Raw genomic sequence first — 19,956 nt, 5'->3', positions numbered from 1 at the left:
TTACATGTAGTGACTTAGTGGGTATGTCCTATGTTTTTAATATTATTTTAATTGTGACGTCTACTTGTTAGTAACAAATTTTTACATGCTTGGTAAGTCAAAAGTTTAACTTTTAAATCGTATTATGTCTATCATAAAATGTTTTTTAGTCAATATTACTTCTTGAAAAAGGTATGGATTTCCTGCCGAAACGTCGAAAAAATATATAAAAATGCCTTACTTAGTATCAAATCAAATTTTTTTATGAACCTAAGCCCAAGAAAATCTACTAAATATATATATATATATATATATATATATATATATATATATATATATATATATATGTTACGAGCAAAGCCCGAAATTGGACAATCCTAGCATTGTACGGAAATTATTGTCCACTTCTAGCATTGTACCCCCAAACTGTACAATGTCCGAAATGATCAAAATTAAAAATAATTATTGAAACGCTCATCGATTCGTCTTGATTATTATTGACAAGTGACACACCAAACCAAAAATCGAACATTTCTTATTAATTATTTGATATTTTTATATTTTCTATTTATGTATAGAGTTCTTCTTTTTCGAATCGTCAATGTGATAAAAGGCTGTGTCAAACTAAAATATAAATAATAAGAATTTGTTCTGCAATAGAGTAATAATGTGAGTGAAACATTATAAAGCTTCAAGAGATAGGTACATCACTATACTATAATATAGGGAAGATGTTTGTGAATCGATATCTGTCATATTCTCCTTGAATATGACAGATATCGATTATATATAACTTTGACGAATGGCTACTTATTGAAATTCGAACATTGTACAGCAATTCTTTTATACAAAGTCCGACGATTATGTCTATTTCGGAGATTGTACAGTAAAGGGGTACAATGCTAGAAGCGGACAAGATTTTTCGTACAATGCGAGGATTGTCCAATTTCGGACATTGCTCGTAACATATATATATATATATATATATATATATATATATATATATATATATATATATCTCTAAGTTAAATACCGATTTATTTAATCCTAGTAATGCAATAAATCTCCCGATATTTGTTTCTAGAGTTTGTTAGTTGAAATAGCTACAAGTTTACTAGAGTCAGTGAATTTCAAGGAGCAGACAGCCATCAATAACTGTAAGTTACATCCTTATATTACCTTTGAAAAGCTTGATAGTTGCTGGAGCCTTGGCAAATTCAACACCAGGTGAACCTACTCCTGAGGCGAGCTAGCTAGCGTAGGTTTCATTTATACTTTTAGATTTGTGGAGATTGTAAAATACTCCATATATCTAGAGGTATAGGTCACTCTCACAAAATCACGTGGAGGTTTTACTACAATTTTTACTATAAATATTTTTTAATTATAAAGTGTTTAATAAAAACTACATTTTTGTCAGACATATAATACCACAGAAATAATATGTGTGAATAAATATTTTTGGCCGCATAAATACTAAATATTAACCTCTGTGCTGTGTCTATTAAACCTCAATACTATGTTATCAACTTTATTTATTGGTAATAAACTACAATTTTAATTCAAAATACGTTTAATCTGACTGATGGTTAATTCCCCTTAATAGTTTCAGAACCTGAATACTATATTTATAATTTTTAGAGCTTTTGCCTCTTTCAATGTTACTCCATTTTCATATTATATTATCTTTTATAGCTTTGAGTAAATAAACAATAAAATCTACTTACATTTTCTAATACCCTTAAACACCTATCCACCTTTTTCAGCTTATCTAACAATGTATCAGTCCATGTAACAACATAGTCGGAAACTTGCCGACAACATTCGTGAATTGTCTTCATGATATGTTCTAAACCGCCCAGTTCCCGAAGCTCCTCCTTAAACCACTCCCCTGCTCGTTTCGATGTCAGACTTAATAACGTCTCCATAGCCAACTGTCCAACCTGAAAAACATGATAAAAATGATAAAAATAGCAAAAGGTATTTGACCTATTTTGTGCAAGAACTAAAGGCTTTATAAAAACATAAAAAAATTGCGCATTGTAGGATTAAGTAAGTATCAATAACATACATATATAAGCGCATCCAAGTTTACGCGTGTATATATGAGTACACGCATGTATACAATAGTTGGACCACGGAGAAGTTGACGAAGAATAATTTCATGTTATATAAAAAGTAATAGTAGCAGAATGTGTAGATATTTTGGTTGACAGAGCTGCTATCGACAATAAAATTAATTTTCTTAAATTGGGAAAGCAAAATTTTCCTTCTGTTGTTTACTCATAAAAAAATTTGAAGTGGAGAACTCAAACAATGTGAATTCAATAATTTTTTCACATTGTTTCACTGGGTGTGATACAACATCTGCATTATTCAATAAGGGAAAAAACAACTTTTCTCGATCTCATCGAAAAGCGATTAGAGCGAGAGATCGTATAGAGATATTTTACAACAGTAGCTCAGAATTAGAGGATATTTTAGAAGCCGGCATATAGTATACGACAGTACTGTATGGTCCTGCAAAAGAAATACACTTAAATAAAATGAAGACTTCTCAGTATATCTCGAACAGACGCAGATATGCGGTCAAACCATCTCCTCACTCAAATCATTCAATAATGAGTTCTATCGCGTTCCTACTGATCTTTTGACATGTACTTTACCTTTCAATATGATTCGAAGTAATTCATATCTTTCACCTCTCAACACATGAGCCAAGTATTTTCCTCTCTTTGATCACGCTTGATAATTTTTTTTAAGCTCTCTTCTCTATTCGGATTGCCGAATATAGGCCTCTCCTAATTCTCGCCATTCCTATCTGTTGTTTGTAAGACGTTTCCACATTGGCCCTGCAATTGGCCATCGCATTTGCGGTCTTCCTCGTGGTCTTTTGGCTTCATATGGCCGCCAATTCCCGATTTCTTTATTCCATCGGCCATCCGTAAGACGTTCGTTATGTCCAGTCCATTTCTATTTCAGTTTAGCTGCCAGTTCGACAGCATCTTTTACTTTTGTTCTATTACGAATGTTTTCATTGGTTTTATGGTCTTTGAGTGAGATACCCAGCATCTGTCGTTCCATAGCTCTCTGAGTTTTTCTGATCTTCTCCATGTTTATTTTAGTGAATGTCCAGGTTTGAGCTCCATATGTAAGTACAGGTAGGATACAGAAATTAAATACTTTGGTTCGCAGTCTTTGAGGTATATTTTTATTTTTAAGTACGTATGAGAGTCTTCCGAATGCTGCCCATCCCATTTTTACACGACTGCTTATTTCGGTAGTCTGATTTTCTTTGCTTACCTTGACATTTTGACCCAGATATGTATATTCATCTGTGTGTTCTATCTCTGTCCCTTCGATTTTTATCATAGGTTTGTCATCTTTGTTTGACATTAGTTTAGTTTTGCTGAAATTCATTTTCAGTCCTTTTTTAGGGATTCTATGTGTAGCTCCTCAATCATCGTATTCAGTGCATTCCACGTGTCGGCTATTAGTACTACATCATCTGCGTATCTAAGATGGTTCAAGCATCTTCCGTTAATAGGGATTCCCTTATTTTCCCAGTGTATTGACTTACAGATATCTTCTAGGGCAGTTATAAATAATTTTGGAGATATTGTGTCTCCTTGTCTTACTCCTCGGTTGATTTTTACTGGTCTTATTTCGATTCCATTTCAGCTAACATTCGTTAGTCTTTTCTATTAGGATTTTTAAAGTATATAGATGGTCACAGGTGCTGGACCCTTTTCTAAATTCGGCTTGTTCTACTGGTTGATATCCGTCAAATTTAATTGTTAACCTGTTTGTAATAATCTTTGTAAAGGTTTTGTAAAGTTGTGAAATAAGTGAACTTGATCGATAATTTTTCAGATCTGTAGTGTCTCCTTTTTGTGTATTAGTATTGTTTTAGCAGTATTCCATTGTTCGGGTATGTTGCCTTGGAATAGATTTTTATTAAATAGTATTTTTAGATATGTGATGACTTCTTCTCCGCCTTCCTTCAGCATTTCTGCTAGTATTCCATCGCTTCCAGGAGCTTGATTCCTTTTTATTTCGGTTACTGCTCTTTCTATTTCTTCGTGGGTTATTTCGGGCATCACTTCTGAGTTGACATTTGTTATCTGCCTTTTCAAGTTCTGCTTTGAGGAGTTAGGGGGATCGTTTCTGGAACGGTACAGATCGGAGTAGAAGTTGTAAATTGAGTTTGCAATATTAGATATCATTAGTAATTCTTTTTATTCGTCTGTATCTATAAATCTTAAAGGCATGTATTCTTTTTTCTATTTCAGAGCCCATTGTCAGAGAAGTCAGAGAAAACGTAACATCTGATCATTCGGATTCTGAGCTCTAGACTAAGGCCTCATCTTGTATTCATGTTCATAAGTGTTTCCCTCGCTTGTTCGATTCTTGATAGAATTTCTTTTTTTTTGTTAAAATGGTTGTTGATATTTGCTCCCAAATATTGTGTGGAATGTACTTGTTCTATTATTTGTCCCTTGGCATACAAATGTACGTTTATTGGTATCTTTGAAAATATTAGAATTTTAGTTTTGGAAACATTTAGATTTAAACCAACCATTTCGTTATGACGAACTATCGAATTTATTATATTTTGTAGTTCTTGTGCGTTGCTTGCTATTATAACGGTATCATCAGCGTACCTGGTGTTGTCTATGCTGGTTCCGTTGGTCTTAAGTGTTTCCCTCGCTTGTTCGATTCTTGATAGAATTTCTTTTTTTTTGTTAAAATGGTTGTTGATATTTGCTCCCAAATATTGTGTGGAATGTACTTGTTCTATTATTTGTCCCTTGGCATACAAATGTACGTTTATTGGTATCTTTGAAAATATTAGAATTTTAGTTTTGGAAACATTTAGATTTAAACCAACCATTTCGTTATGACGAACTATCGAATTTATTATATTTTGTAGTTCTTGTGCGTTGCTTGCTATTATAACGGTATCATCAGCGTACCTGGTGTTGTCTATGCTGGTTCCGTTGGTCTTGATTCCACCTTGGAGCTCGTCTAATGCTTCTTTGAATAGACTCCGAATACAGATTAAAGAATAGTGGTTATAAGTCGCAACCCTGTCACATTTCTCATTGAATTTAAATTGTTGCCGTTTGGTACTAACATAATAGGCTGTTCAATAAATTTAGCGGTTCGATATAGGGCGTTGCTGCTAGCCTACATTTTTTTGTATGTTGGTAAAAATGTGATGTTTGATGTGGTCGCACAAGCTTTGAAGACGATCCACGTTAAGGACGTCCAAAAACAGCAAAAACATCAGAACTCGTAGAAAAAATAGATATCGTATTGGAAAATCGTCGAGTGACTGAATAGAAGCCTTAGACATCTCACTGGGCAGTGTACGCAATATTTTGAGTGAACTATTGGGTTTCAGACGCTGTGTTCACAATGGGTGTCGCATTCGCTAACAATTGAACAAAAACACATTCGAATGCAAGTTCGAAATATTGGAGCATCCACCGTATCACTAGATATGGCCCCTAGCGCTAAAAGAACTCTTGCGTGGAAATCGTTTTTCCTCTTTTTACATTTTATAAACAATTTTCGTTTTTTGTTAGATCTAGATTATTTCAGAAACTTGTAAAATGTTTTTCATATATGCAAATATAATTTTTGAAAATTAAAAAAAAAGTATATGCGGAGGGGGCGCGAAAAGTATATACATGCGGTTCAGCATTGGAATCCAGTCCAAAAAAACTGGCCACATTTATGTCTGAAATAGGTTAGTCTACTACCTATTACTTTTGCTTTCTGACGCTAGTAAATATCTACTAGTATTATATCTCGTTCACCAAAAACTAAAATAAGTTCCGCTGCAATAGTAACGAAGTCATCAATACCCTAAGCATTGCTCTATACTAACATAATAATGTTTAGTTTTTTGCTTACCGTTATAGATTCCAAATTCAAATGCATAGCATGACCCTGGCTCTGTATTTCTGCGCACAACTCCCTCACTTTCTGCTTATTCTTTTCTAATTGTGCACTACTAAGGCCGCATTCGTCCAAAGCTTGTTGATAGCTTACGTCCGATTCTAAGAGATTCAACATCAGTTCCAGACAATCTCTGTCGAGATCCATGTTAAGTCGGTCTTGACTGAGAACGAACATAACTGTAGCTGTACACAGTCCAAGACTCTGAAACAAAAAAAGTACATTTCAAAAAGAGTTAGAGGCAGATAATTCTGTTGTTCATTTTACAGTTTTTTTTGGCACCGCCTTAGACTAGTTCCTCGTCAGGTCAGGAATATTAAAAAAATAAAGCCGGTGATAGCCGACGGGTTTTGTCGTTAATACAATACGTGGCCCCAAGACGACTAAAGCATCCACAAAGTATACATTTATAACAAAAATGAACGACCAAAGGTGGAGAGAAGAAATATATAATTTCCTGTATAATTTAAATACCATTATGAGAGAGGAAAACATTGAAAAAGTAAGGTTATATATGTCCGAGAACACTCAAAGAGTTTAACAGAAAGATCCTTGAGTATCAGGCAGAAGAAAGAAACGCAACGCTACCCGAAACGACATAAGATGTAAGTACAAAGAAAGGACAAAAAGAGCTAAATAACGAGATCAAGATTGCAAAACGCAGTTGTTGGAAAAATCTGGGTAACTCACTTGAAGAAGATATATGGCGATAGGCTTTCAAAATAGCGAATAGAACTGTCAAAATTACGGAACCCGTACAATTTATGTGCAGAGTGAGAAGATGGGAAATTGCAAAAGATCTTTTTCACAGTAAACAATTTCAAACCCGAAAACATAGATGTCGTACAGGAACGTTTCACCAGAGGAGATATAGGCACCACAGTCAACTATAAAACCGGGTAGAGTCCCAGGACCAAACAAAATACCATCTAAAGCAATAATAAATCGTACAAGAGAGACCCGATATTGTAATGTCAATATCCAATGGTCTACTAAGTGAACAAATCTGGACTTAGTTCTGAAGCCGGGCAAATCCTCGGACTACAATAGGGTCTATAGATCAATATGTCTTTTTGTCGGCATTGGGAAAATATATGAATCACCAATAAAGAAGCGCTTAGAAAGAAAACTACACCGCCTGCAGATAATAAAAGACAGGAACAAATATATAACTGTTTTGGATGGGTTGGAGTCAATAAAAGGGCTATTGGTTAACTATTTTTTTATTCTCGAGCTTTCAATTGTGTTTACAATTATTATCAAGAGCTAAAAAAGACAAAATACTTACAAGGTTGAACTAAAAAGAAAAAACAATTTTTGTTAACTTACCAAATAAAAATTAGTTTAGTAAGTAAAAATTACTGCTAATACATCTTCAAAATATTTAATATAAAAATGTTTTAATCCAATAAATGTTTCTCTGAAAATTTTTATAATTTTGAAAACATTTTTTTAATACAAAAATAATTGAATTTATAAATAAGTTCAAATAGCAACCAATTACAAATAGCCTCAATGTCATAAATGCCAACATAAAATTTTTATTTTTGACAATTATATTGCCAAAAGTAAAATTTCGTTTAAACATTCTGTTTTGTTTAGTAACAAAAAGAAGAAGATTTATTCACCGTTGACAGATGTCTGAAAGAATGTAACAGATATATGGAGAATTAAATATGACATTTTACAAGTTTTATATATAAATCATAAAGAAAGAATATAATTATAAATTTTGCTTAAATTTTGAATTTCTGATCTTTTGTTTAAATTATTATCACTTTTGCTAATACAAACCATTTCCAAAAAAGTCCTTTTAAATTTATTACTTTCACTACATAAAATTTTAATGTTATCAAAATCCATAATATGGTCTTTATCGATTACATGCTCTGCCAAAGCACAAGATGGTTTTTTAATTCTGCAATCACTTTTGTGAGAAATAATGCGATTTGAAAGATTTCTTCCGGTCTCACCAACATATTCAGCCTCACACTGAGTACAACTAATGCTGTATACTAAATTCGTTTTTTCAAATTTGTCTATAGGATATTTAGTTTTAGAATATAAAGATGAAATAGTTTTGATGTTCTTTGTTGCTATTTTTATATTGTCAATAACCTTTAGTGTTTGTATTAATTTAGGTGTTAATGATGGTATAAAAGGTAGTGAATGATAATAGATGTTCTGATTGTTAGATACAATGATTTGAGATTGAGCAAAAAATGGTGTTAAATTATTTATATTACCAATATTAGAAAAAAGCATCCTATGTAGCATATCTGGAGGATAAGAGTTTTCAATTAGAATATTTTTTAATAATTGAAGATCTTCTTGTAGATAATCTGGATGAGAAAGTTTTAAAACACGTTCGTTTAATCCTGTTATAAGGTTCATTTTCATCTTATTTGGATGGTGAGAGTAATAGCTTATAAATCTATTACTACATATGGGTTTTCTGAACCATCTGGTTTTCAACATATTGTCTGTATTTCTTACAATTCTCATGTCAAGGAATGGTAGAGAATTATCTACCTCTTCCTCAACTGTAAATTGTATATGTTGATTATGACTGTTGAAAATGTGGACTGTTTCATGAATTTTGTGTTTAGGAAGTGCCAAAACTAAATCATCTACATATCTCTTAATAAAAGGAATGAAAAAAGTGCAATTACTGATACAATCACTGATAACATCATCCATGACATAGCTACTTAGAATGGGTGAAAGATGTAATAAGTCAATATTAGTGTGTTGTGAAATCTCATTTCAATGTTTTTGACGGTTTTTGCAAAATTGTAAAAATATAAGTTGGTCATTTTGCAATAACCGTCTATCCATCCGAAATGGTAATTACACAGAAAAAACTTCGAATTCGAGTTCATTACTAATAGTAAGTAACTGTTACTGATTAAATTCCTACTCGATTTGATCTTGATCAATCTCGAAATCAGGATTTAACCCAATTCCTTCCAAATCTTCTTCGAAATCTTCATAGCTAATGTTGCTCAAAAATAAAAGCAATAAAAATGGCATCTTGGGGAATTAACTTAGACAAATCTTTAAGGTTCTTTATTTTGTCAGAGGATAGTGGTTTGCCATTTGGCCATAAGGGAGGCAACTCTACATTCTTTAAAACAGGTTTTCAATCTTTACCTGATTTTTCAATATTTACTTCCGAAAATTGTTGATCTCTCACATATTTTTTCATGTAAAAAACTGTAGGACTTTCCTTTGTAATATGTATTACATGTGTTTTTAGCAAATTAATAACATCCTTATTTATATCTGTTTTGCGATTTGTTGTGGATTGCAGCAAAAGACTAACTGAAACCATTTCTTCTGATCTTAACACGGTTTACAACAAATTTATTTTTTACTCGACAAGATCTCATTATTTGTATGTAATCGTTGTCAGTGTATAGTCTTTGATGGGTTTTAAGAGCGCATTCGACATCTCCGAAATGTGAATAATTAGGCAGGAAACTGTGCCCAGAAAGTAAAAATTTTAACAAAATGGATTTAAGGGACGTATGGTTTTGAAGTATGTGAATAAGCATTAACACTAGCTTAATACTTCTATTCTGCCCCCCACAAGAATCACACCATAGAATTTTATTTCTTTACGTGGGCCTTTATATTTTCATTAATATATTTACGCAGACATGAACCGACTTCTTGTGCTCCCCTGCTTGCCTCTTGCTCTGTCCATACATTAAAAATATCTCTTTTTGTACTGCCGACATACATACCTAAATTAAGTAAATTTAATTGTCTCTTGTAATATGTGACTCCAGTCGGTATTTTTGGTAAAGGATGAGTTTTTTGGAGATCAAAAGTCAGGGTCTCCAGTGTTTCATCCTCTTGCGCGCATATTAGATCAGCCTTCATTTCATTTCTTAACTCATTTGCAATTTCAAGATGTTCCCTGTGATTTCTTTCTAGATTCTCCTTCTGAGTAGCCTGTGCAGAACTAATTTGGGCTTTGTATGTACCACACATTCGACATGTAACCTTATGTGGTGTCAAACTTTAAATTAAAATTTGAATAAAAGACGCTTTTATACTTCGTAAAACTGGTCATCTTCTTATCCCTGGTCGTCATCCCAGATCTACCTCCAGAAATTTTAATAGATCCAGTTTCCGACCTCAGAAAATATGTTAAGTAAAGAAATTTAGTGCAACCAAGGTAACTTTTTTGTTTTAAACTTAAAAAAAAAATAAAATAAACATTAAAATAATAATTACTTTCATAATTTAAATAATAAATATTAAAAATAAAAGGTTTTAATAATTAATATTGTAAATCTTAGGGTGTAGCTATGCTCTCATTTTAATTGTTCTCTGTTATAAAATTCAATGTTGACATATGACAGCTAGATTCATATTTTTGTGACATTAGATTGTTTTGTTTTTAGAAAAGGTTGATCTTTATGAATAGTTTTATTTGAAAAGATAATTCTTTACTTGTAATAATTTTTTATTAGCCACAGTTTATAGCCCAGTAACATTTGTAAGTTTTGTTGCAATTCCCACTTGTAAACGAATAGGACACATGTAAGTTTTTCTTTGTTATTTTTATATTTACTTTTGTGACTATTAATATAGTCTTTATGTATTATCTGTATTTGTAACTGTTTGTGTTGAGACAGTAATAAATGTTTAATTTATCTCTCTGAACCATTTTGTTTACTTTAGAAAAATCTCCCTTTAGAAAAACCCATGTTTATGTTCTTTATTTTAGGAAAGAAGAACCTTTTTTCTTTTATCCAGCAAGATTAGGATTCTTCGAAGAGGCGTCCTTTTTCAAATAGCTAGATGTCTTTCTTGTTGTTTTTATTTGCCCTTTTGTCCAGGAGATTTATGTAAGTATCCATTTGTTTCATTTTTTTTGTAGTTGCCCCAATCCAACCCCATTGCCATTCACTTATCCACGACCCAGCTCTCCAAATAAGCCCTGAGTGCCGTTCGCACAGTATCCTTTATTTTGCTTGCCCTATCTCCACCCCAGTAACTTCTGTCCCAATTTTCAAACCCCTATAATATTATACCCTATGTGGTAGGCAAAATATTACGTTACAAGTTTGGTAGAATTTATTATTTAAAATATATAAAAAGTATATATTTCATTATTTTTATTATTTGATATAAGAACTTTAATTATTTAAACATTACATAATATACAATTTATATGATATGTCTGCATTTTTAAAAGTTTAACATGGAATGAAACTCTAAATCTCATCTAACCCTAAATATATCTGGTAGGTACTTCAAAATACGAGTGGTTCAGGGCCGTATTTTAAATGTCTGCCAATGGTGCATTTAAAAATTACTCACTTTTTTAAATTATGATACATATTAGAAAGATCTTTGATATCAGTCTTATTATTGATAGATATTTGATCTTTTTTTTATGTGAATTATCTCCAATATGCATCTTTTGTTGTACTTTTGTTCTTTTTTCAAAATCTGTAGATTTTCAAAATCAAAAGAATAGCTATTTCCTGGAGAATGCCTGGCTACTGGCTGTATGTAGTGTAAAAGGATATAGTGTTTAATTTGTAGGTTTGTTCACTATGTTTGCGTGCAACAAACCTTCTATATAGATATTGTATTGTGTGTGTATTTCTAGACAAAGGTGCATGGTAATCTGAAGTTAACTTCTACTCTGAGAACAGAGAACGTGTGTTTTTAATTGGTAGGCAGATCGACGGGTGTTAATTGTAGGTACGCCTCTTCACAAGCATATATACTATATACCGAAAGCTGAACTTGAAATTGAACCAATCATTTTTTAAATCTATTAAACCTATACATCGATTATTAAGTAGATAATACTTACTTGATTTTTGGGCGCATCGTGCAATGCTTTAAAGAACTTCGCGACAGTCCCGTGGGCTCTGACGTGCATCCTGAAAGCGGGGGCCATGCATTTCGAAGCTAACGTTATTGCTGAAAGACATCTAGTGCTGATAGGGTTGTTGTCCTGCAGAGCATCCTGGATGTACTCGACGTCGTCGTTGAATTCTTGGAATTCACCAATTTCTTGGATTTGATGCGCCTTTTTTACATTCCTGACTACTGTATAATACTGAAAATAAAAATATCCTTAATATTTGTGCAAATGTATGAGTGTGTAAAACTAACCCTACGATTATGGAATGTTTGCCAAATGTGTAACATATAGAATTGATTCTCTTAAAGGAGAAAACAAAACCAATTAACTCATTTCTAAATAAGGGCGAGTATACCAATACAGGAAGAGGACCGGCTAAAGAGCTCTTCAAGAGCACTTTCCTGTGGAAATATTATTATATACAGTTGAAAATATCGTTAACTATGAAAAAGAAGCATGAGCAATAAACTCATGGGACCCGTATAATTCACCAGAATGGATGTTATATATCCAGTGTTATTACAAAAGAGACAGTAACTTTTGTACTGCACAATATGCAATGAACTCAGTAGTGTAGCCTTCGGGTAGATACCTACAGCATGGAGAGAAATTAAAAGTATCTTTCATTAAAAACCGGGGACAAGAGGACAGAAAAAGACAAAATCTCTAAGACCAATAAGTCTAATGTCATTCCTACAGAAGACATTTGAGAAAACGGTCAACAGGTATATCAGGGTGTTGTTGAAAGGAAACAAATCTCAAAGAAGAAATGGCGATTTAAACAGGACATGTTGCACTGGTTGTACTTCTTCTTCTTCTTCAGTGCCTTATCCGGTTCGGATGTTGGCGATCATCAAGGCTTATCATGGTTTTGTTGACTGCTCTGCGAAACAGCTCCGCTGAGGTCATCCCAAACCATTGTCGGAGATTTTTCAACCACGAGATACGACGGCGTCCCGGTCCTCTTCTGCCAAATACTTTACCCTGCATAACGAGTTGAAGAATTCGATATTTTTCTTCGTTCCGCATCACGTGGCCGAGGTACTCAAGCTTACGTTGTTTAATTAAATTAAGCACTTCTTTTTCTTTTGTCATGCGCTGTAGAACCTCAACGTTGGTGACATGGTCCACATAAGATATTTTTAGTATCCTTCTGTATATCCACATCTCGAAGGCTTCAATTCGTTTTTCAGTGGCTTGCGTCAGTGTCCAGGCTTCAACTCCATATAGTAACACTGGAAGAACGTAGCACCTCACTATCCGCATCTTGGTTTCCAAACTGAGATCACTGCAGCACAGCAAGGATCTCAACTTAATAAATATAGACCGTGCCATTTCAATTCTGTATCTAATCTCTTGAGCGTAGTCACATTGTACGTTGAGGGTAGTTCCGAGGTAAGTGAATCTGTAGACTCTCTGGATCTCTTCGCTACCTGCCATTAGTGCCCCGGGATCTAAATTTGTACGGCTGACAACCATGAATTTAGTTTTTTTAATATTGAGGTTCAGTCCGTATGTTACGCTCACAGTTCGCACTCGGTCTAGTAAGGCTTGCAGATCGTTTAGGCTGGTTGCTAGTAACACAGTGTCATCGGCGTAGCGGATATTATTGATGTATTCACCGTTCACTCGGATTCCCATGTCTAGGTTTGTGAGAGCTTCATTAAAAATCTCCTCAGAGTATATATTGAAAAGAGTCGGCGATAGCACACATCCTTGCCTTACTCCTCGCATGATCTTCACTGGTTGTACACCATGGTGATAAAGCGTTCAATTATCTCTATCCAGCGACGATGTGGTGGACTAAGACACTTCAAACAGCTGCAAGCTCAGCAAGGTGCAAAGACTGGCGTATATGGGGATAACTGGTACCATGTGTACTACTACAACAGCAGATATGGGGGCTCTACTAGTGCTGCCTTAATAATACAAGGAGAGTCAAGAAGGGAGCTTACAGAATAAAACAATCACCGAAACTTCGCAATGAAGACCAAGAACATCTTTAATCCGGAACCAGAACACATGACAAAAAGATACAATTTTAAGAATTCATACAGGGTCTCTATTTCAGTCAGGAATTTATGGATAAACAAAGAGTATCATAACCAACACAGCAATATCTGGTATAGTGACGGATCCAAGAACAGAGAGGGTGTGGGGGAAGGGATATACTCCAAAAATCCAAGAATAAGAGAAAACTTTGCCTTGGAGAGGAACTGCACTGTTTTCAATGTGGAGATTTACGCGATATTGCAATGTGGAAAGAGAAATATTGAAATGGGAGAGCACTTAAAAAAGAACAGATCCATACAATGTTTTGACATTATATGGAACGCACTGAGCGAGTCAGGAAGGTCCAGGATGGTGTGGGACTGAATCAGAGAACTGAATGAACTGGGAGACTGGAACAAGGTTGAGCTTGTGTGGGTACCATAGCATCGAACGGATCAAACGGGCCGGTTGTGATTTTAGAAGTAGCAAAGGCTGCAGTACCTAGGGCTGTAGAGGACGGGATCCGAGAAAGTCATGAGCGATATTGGGAGAAAATCCCAAAACAAGCACATAGGAAAATCTTCATTGGTGGACTATATACAGGAACAGAGGAACTGCTCCATATGGGAAGGAACAAACTGAGAAAAGTAACAGGAATATTGATCGCGCATGAACCAGTAAGAGAATTCCTGTATAAACTAGAAATTTACAATGGAGACCTTAACTGCACACGTATTATGCAATTGCGAGACCACAAAAGACAAAAACTATATGGGTCACCAAGAAGACACCCTCGTATATTTAGAATACACCAAGCAAAAGACCTGTACAAACTTCTAAAGATAAAAAAATTGTAGACTGGGTATAGGAAATTACAATGGGCAGCAAACACAATAAGCTTCAGCTTCAGTGATAACCGAGATCTTTTTGGCTTAGACGGTCCCAGGGAGGAAAAAAATATAGAATAGTATCTATTTTGAAAATGTTTGAAATTATAAAGGAAGAAATGAAACTTAAAGCAGTCTTAGCTAAGAAAATTTAATTATCTGTGTCCAGATAAATAAAAAATTTAAGTAAGGTACAGAAAAAGAAGAAAAACCAGCTACAAAAAAGCAGTTGTACGCTCTTTAATACATAGTAGCAAATTGAAATGTTCTTGGGAAAACATATGGAGCTATCCATGTAAATAGATAACTCGGGCTTCCTTAATCGATGGATAAGAAACGGACTGTGGCGATGGAAACTGGTGTCAAAAACCAAATGTGTGGGAGGGCAGTGTAGGTAATCTTGGACAAACAACAAAAATCGGAATGGCATTCACATATATTCACGAATAAAAATAACAACAAAGTGTAAAGAACAATATGCATAATTAGAGAGTGGAAAAACAACCGATAAAAATATACGAGGGGAAGGTGAAAAGTTCCCATGTTTCTAGAGAAAAAATTATTATAAACATTGCATTTCATGATCATCAACCAGCAGTGGACCTATGTCCACTGCTGGACATAGGTCTCCCTCAGCTCTTTCCATCTGTCTCTGTCTTGTGCTGGTTGCATCCAGTTATTGCTAACACGCATCAGATCGTATGTCCATCTAGTTGGTGAGCGTTCTCTGCTCCGTAATGCTTCTTGCCTTGGTCTTCACTCTAAAATACGTTTTGTCCATCGATTGTCTGATAATATGGCGACGTGCCCTGCCCAATTCCATTTTAATGACGCGATTTTTTCGGTAGCGTCTGTTGTTTTTGTTCTACAACGTATTTCTTCGTTTGAGGTTCGGTCTCTCAGAGAGACACCCAACATCTGGCGCTCCATAGCCCTCTGAGTCACGCGAATCCCATTCACTACCTTTTTTGTGAGTGTTAATGTTTCCGCTTCATAAGTGAGTACAGGTAACACACATTGGTCAAAGATTTTCCTTTTCAGGCAAATGGGTAGATCCGATTTAAATACATAGTTTAATTTACCAAACGCTGCCCAGGCTAATTCTATGAAACATTGCATTTAGAAAAGTACAAATATTGATACACCCGTAGAAGAGCAAACATCCATGGTAAATCGAGTGTTGTATATGGATAGCAATAGCATTGGCTAGGGACCAATAGGTAAGAAAAGTCTATATTCGAAACGTAATAAGTAAGGTACGATAGAGAAAAGATAATTAAGTGTAATAATATTACCAACAAACCACGCGACTTTGACGAACTGTAAACAATATTTTTCTAATCTAATTAAAGAAAAAACGGTTGTTTTATTCACAGAGAACCTCTGGCATCATAATCTATAAAAATTCAATGTCAAATAACTTACCCCCTTATTATTTCTGGTACACTTAACACTAGTAATTTCCTCTTCATCTACTTCTTTCACCACTCTCTCCAAATTCTCTTCTTTAAAGTCGAAGTCCTCGACTTTTTCTTCTTGATTTGACGAACTCTCTCCTTCGCCCTCTTCTTTTTCTTTCGAAGGTTCTTTATTATCGTCCGTCCACTTATGTTTATACAGAGCACGACGTTTTTTACTTACACCATCGTCTACAAGTGTGCGGCTTTTGAAGATGCTTCCCTTTTTTTTCGAGATGACGAGCTTGACTGGCGGCGTAGGGTCCGGAGGTTTCTCTAGAATTTTATCGAGTATTTCTGACTTATGCTCTTCTATGGTATTAATCTGCAAAAAAAATACGAAATTAGGCACCTATTAAAACGGTGTAGGCTCTGAACATTAAATGTCTTGCAATCGAACTTTCGCCATTTGTATTTATGTATTACGAGCCCTTCCCATATCAGTTGGCCCACCTATGGAATTTGCAGTTTAAGTTGATTACCATAGACAAATTATACTCTGCATGTTTTTATAAGTTCTCATATTATTAATATGGCATTTTTATTAATATTTATTAAAAACATTACCCTAATGGTTTTTTTCAACAATAAAAAAATTTACTAAACCCTGGCTATGCATTCACTTATGTCAACAAGCGTTGATTTTTTCATAATTACGTTTAAGCCAGAGGTGGCTATGGAAAAATGACATCAAAACAATAATATTGTCAGTTAATGTAAAATGTAGTATTGTAAAGCTTTTTGCCGTTTGTGGATTGTACAACAGGTCGAGGTAAAGTTATCGATGAGAAAATTTCTTCAAGCATTATTAGATTTTTTAATTCTGGAAAATCCAGTTCGGAAATCGAGAATCGACAGACATATAGTCAGAAGATACAAAACTACAGGTTCGGTCGTCACAAAACCTAGAAATGTACGAAAAAGTAAAATAACCGAAGCAGATCGAAGGGCATTAAGACGCATTATAGTGAAAAATCGACGAGCAAATTATATGGAGTTAGGCGTTATATGGAGTGACGTTATTGGAAGACACGTTTCTAGATCAACCTGTCACCGAGAGGACCACAAATTAGGATTTGGTACGTAAGTTTTATAGTTAAAAAAATTAGTACGAAATTAAAATAGACTAAAATGGTCAAAAGAGCATAAAGATTTGACTCAGTTGCAATGGGATTCAATACATTGGAGTGATGAGTCCAGATTTGAAGTGTGTGTTGCAGACAGTAGGAGTCGCGTCATTCGCAGGAAAAATGAAGCTTTCCTGCATCTGTCATGATCTGGGGCAGCATGTCGTCTAAAGGTGTGGGATGGTTACGGCACGGACCAATACTTGAATATTTTAGAAGAATCTCTTCTACCGATTATGGAACACCGTTTAACATCAGCGGAAGATTTTGTGCTCCGACAGGACGGCGCAGGTTGTTATACCTCAAAAAAGAGTTTAAAGTTTAAAATGGATTGAAGACCATGGCATACCTCTTCTGGAATGGGTTTCTAACAGTCCGGACTTGTCCCCGAAAGAGACTTTGTGGCGCGAAATGAAAAAAGCTTTGAGAAAACATGCTGCCAGGCCCGTCAACGAATTGAAGGAAAAATTACAAGAAATATGGGATTCGTCTCATTAGAATTTTGTCAGACCTTGGTAAAGACTATGCCTCGAAGAATCGTGGATGTCAGTAAAAATAAAAGGGATGTTACTCAGTGGTAAACTTTTACGCCGCGCTTGTCCCAGTCTCATCCCCTCAAGCTTCGTACTATGTGTTCTAAAAACATCCGGCTCCCGATTGTATGATTGTCACCCAGTATAACGGAAAATCGAAATTTCGAAATCCCAGACTCATAAAACCATATTCCAACAACCTCAGACCTAACAATCCAATTAAAATAATCCCAAATCCACACATCTCAAAACCAACCAACCCCTAGAAACCATTTTCAGTTCACAAGCAGGCCCTGACAATATGAAGTTAATAAAAGATGACAATTTTAAGAAAACTGTGACACAGACTAAGAAGCATGGGTTAATTTTAAACAAGTAATTCACAATTTTCTAGGAAATTATCTACATGCAGAATACAAAACGTAAGTACAAAGTATCAACAATGCTAAAATTTTTTAAAAACTAAGCTGCTTGATGAGCTTGAAATTACACTTCCTGTTTTCTCATTTAAATTATTTCTCAGAAAATGTAGGTGCATTCAGTGAAGAGATGGTAGATCGATTTGATCAAGACTTCAAGCAGAAAGAGAGTAATTTTTAAGGTCGTTGGGATATACGAATGATGGCAGATTACTGCTGGTCACAAGAAATTACGTTTCAGTTGAACACATACGTAAGACACTCAAAACGACTAGGAAGGCAGTGACTTCTGTTTTGGGTTCTGAACAATGGTGGAGTTGATTACAACGAGGGATACTGTATTAATTCTGTAAATTTGTGTGCTTGGTGTTCCAATTCTTGGTGTGTTTTTAAAGATATGTTTAGGTTTACTTCATTTTCTAATATTTCTCTAAACAGATTCCAGTTGGTAGCTTGATTGTGGAGTATCCGTGGTTTTGGTTTTTCTTGGATGTTTGTATGAATCGTAGTTATTACTGCTGTATGATCTAAGGCAATATCATAATTAGGTTTCGATAGTCAGGTATCGTTGGAGAATTCTTTGGTTATAAAGAAGTCAAGGCAATCTGGGTATTTCTGAGGATCTGTAGGTCAGTAGGTTGGTGTATAGACGAACAGATGATTTAAGGTGTAGTTCTTGAATGACTTGATACAGTTTTCTTCCTCTTCCTGGAGCTGTTAGTCGAGATCCCCAGCTTGTGTGTTTAGAGTTATAGTCGCCTCCTGCTAGGAATCTGTTGCCGTTATTTCTAAATAACTCTGTAAACATTTTTTTATTTGCTTGGTAATTTGGTGGGCAATACACCGCTGTTATTGTAATGGGTATATTCAAATCCTCTATTACCACGCTGGTTGCCTGCATGTCATTTTTTTCTAGTTTATTAAGGAGGTAGTGTATAATTCCATTTCGAATTAATACTGCCGCTCTAACTCTGTCTAGTCTGTCCACATCTGGAGGCGCTACATTGTATACGTCAAAATTTGGGATTCCGCAGCTAGTTTTTGAGGTAAGGTGTGTTTCAAAGACTAACAGTATGTCAATTTTGTTTCGTGTTTGTGTTGCTTTATGCCGTTTGCATTCCATAGTGCTATAGTAAGTAGCTTAGCCATTACACTTATTTGTGATGGCCTGTTTGAACTCTTCTCTAAGTTCTCTGATTTCCTGGACTAGTTGGCTTATTGCTGTTCTACTATACCTTGTAAGTATTGTGTAAAGCTACTATTTTGGGTTGTGTCTGGCGCATTTTGCTGATTTGTCATAGGTCTCGTTGTTTTTTTGGCACTGGCATATGTACCTGATGTTTGGGAGAAGTTTTCTATACTGCTTGCCTCATTTGGTGCTTGATTTGTTCTTGGTCTCTGTTGCTGGATTCTTAGTATTTGTGGTGTATGATCATTTCTTGTGGGGTATCTTTTATTTAAGATCTCCTGGTAATCTAAGATAATGTACTTACTTGATCTTATTATCAACTAAAAAAATTACTCAAAATTCTTGTATTTCGCTTTCTTGTCCACTGTATAGTATTGAGTTCTTTTTTTTTCTGCTTCATAACCGTTTGATTTCTTGTACTGCTACTAGTACTATTTTGTATTTTATTCTTTGACCAACGATGCTTGGCTCCTGGTTTATTTAGTGTAAGAACGACTCTGAGATAGCGCG

General features: G+C 34.8%; 1 protein-coding gene across 1 annotated transcript; it reads right to left on the bottom strand.

Annotated features, from left to right (window-relative positions):
- Positions 1-1,706: 1,706 nt before the first annotated feature.
- Positions 1,707-19,380, bottom strand: LOC140431910 (uncharacterized; the record flags this gene model as incomplete). Its single annotated transcript, XM_072519778.1, has 5 exons — positions 18,913-19,380; positions 16,147-16,503; positions 11,789-12,037; positions 5,902-6,150; positions 1,707-1,922 (listed from the first exon to the last, which is right to left on the bottom strand). Coding segments are annotated over exons 1-5 (1,539 nt in total), but the record flags the coding sequence as incomplete, so codon positions are not given.
- Positions 19,381-19,956: the final 576 nt, after the last annotated feature.

The sequence above is a fragment of the Diabrotica undecimpunctata genome, unplaced genomic scaffold (genome assembly GCF_040954645.1).
Source record: "Diabrotica undecimpunctata isolate CICGRU unplaced genomic scaffold, icDiaUnde3 ctg00002257.1, whole genome shotgun sequence".
NCBI classification, from domain to species: domain Eukaryota; kingdom Metazoa; phylum Arthropoda; class Insecta; order Coleoptera; family Chrysomelidae; genus Diabrotica; species Diabrotica undecimpunctata.
Note: the sequence above shows the minus strand (reverse complement) of the source record. Positions and strands in the feature narration are given on the sequence as shown.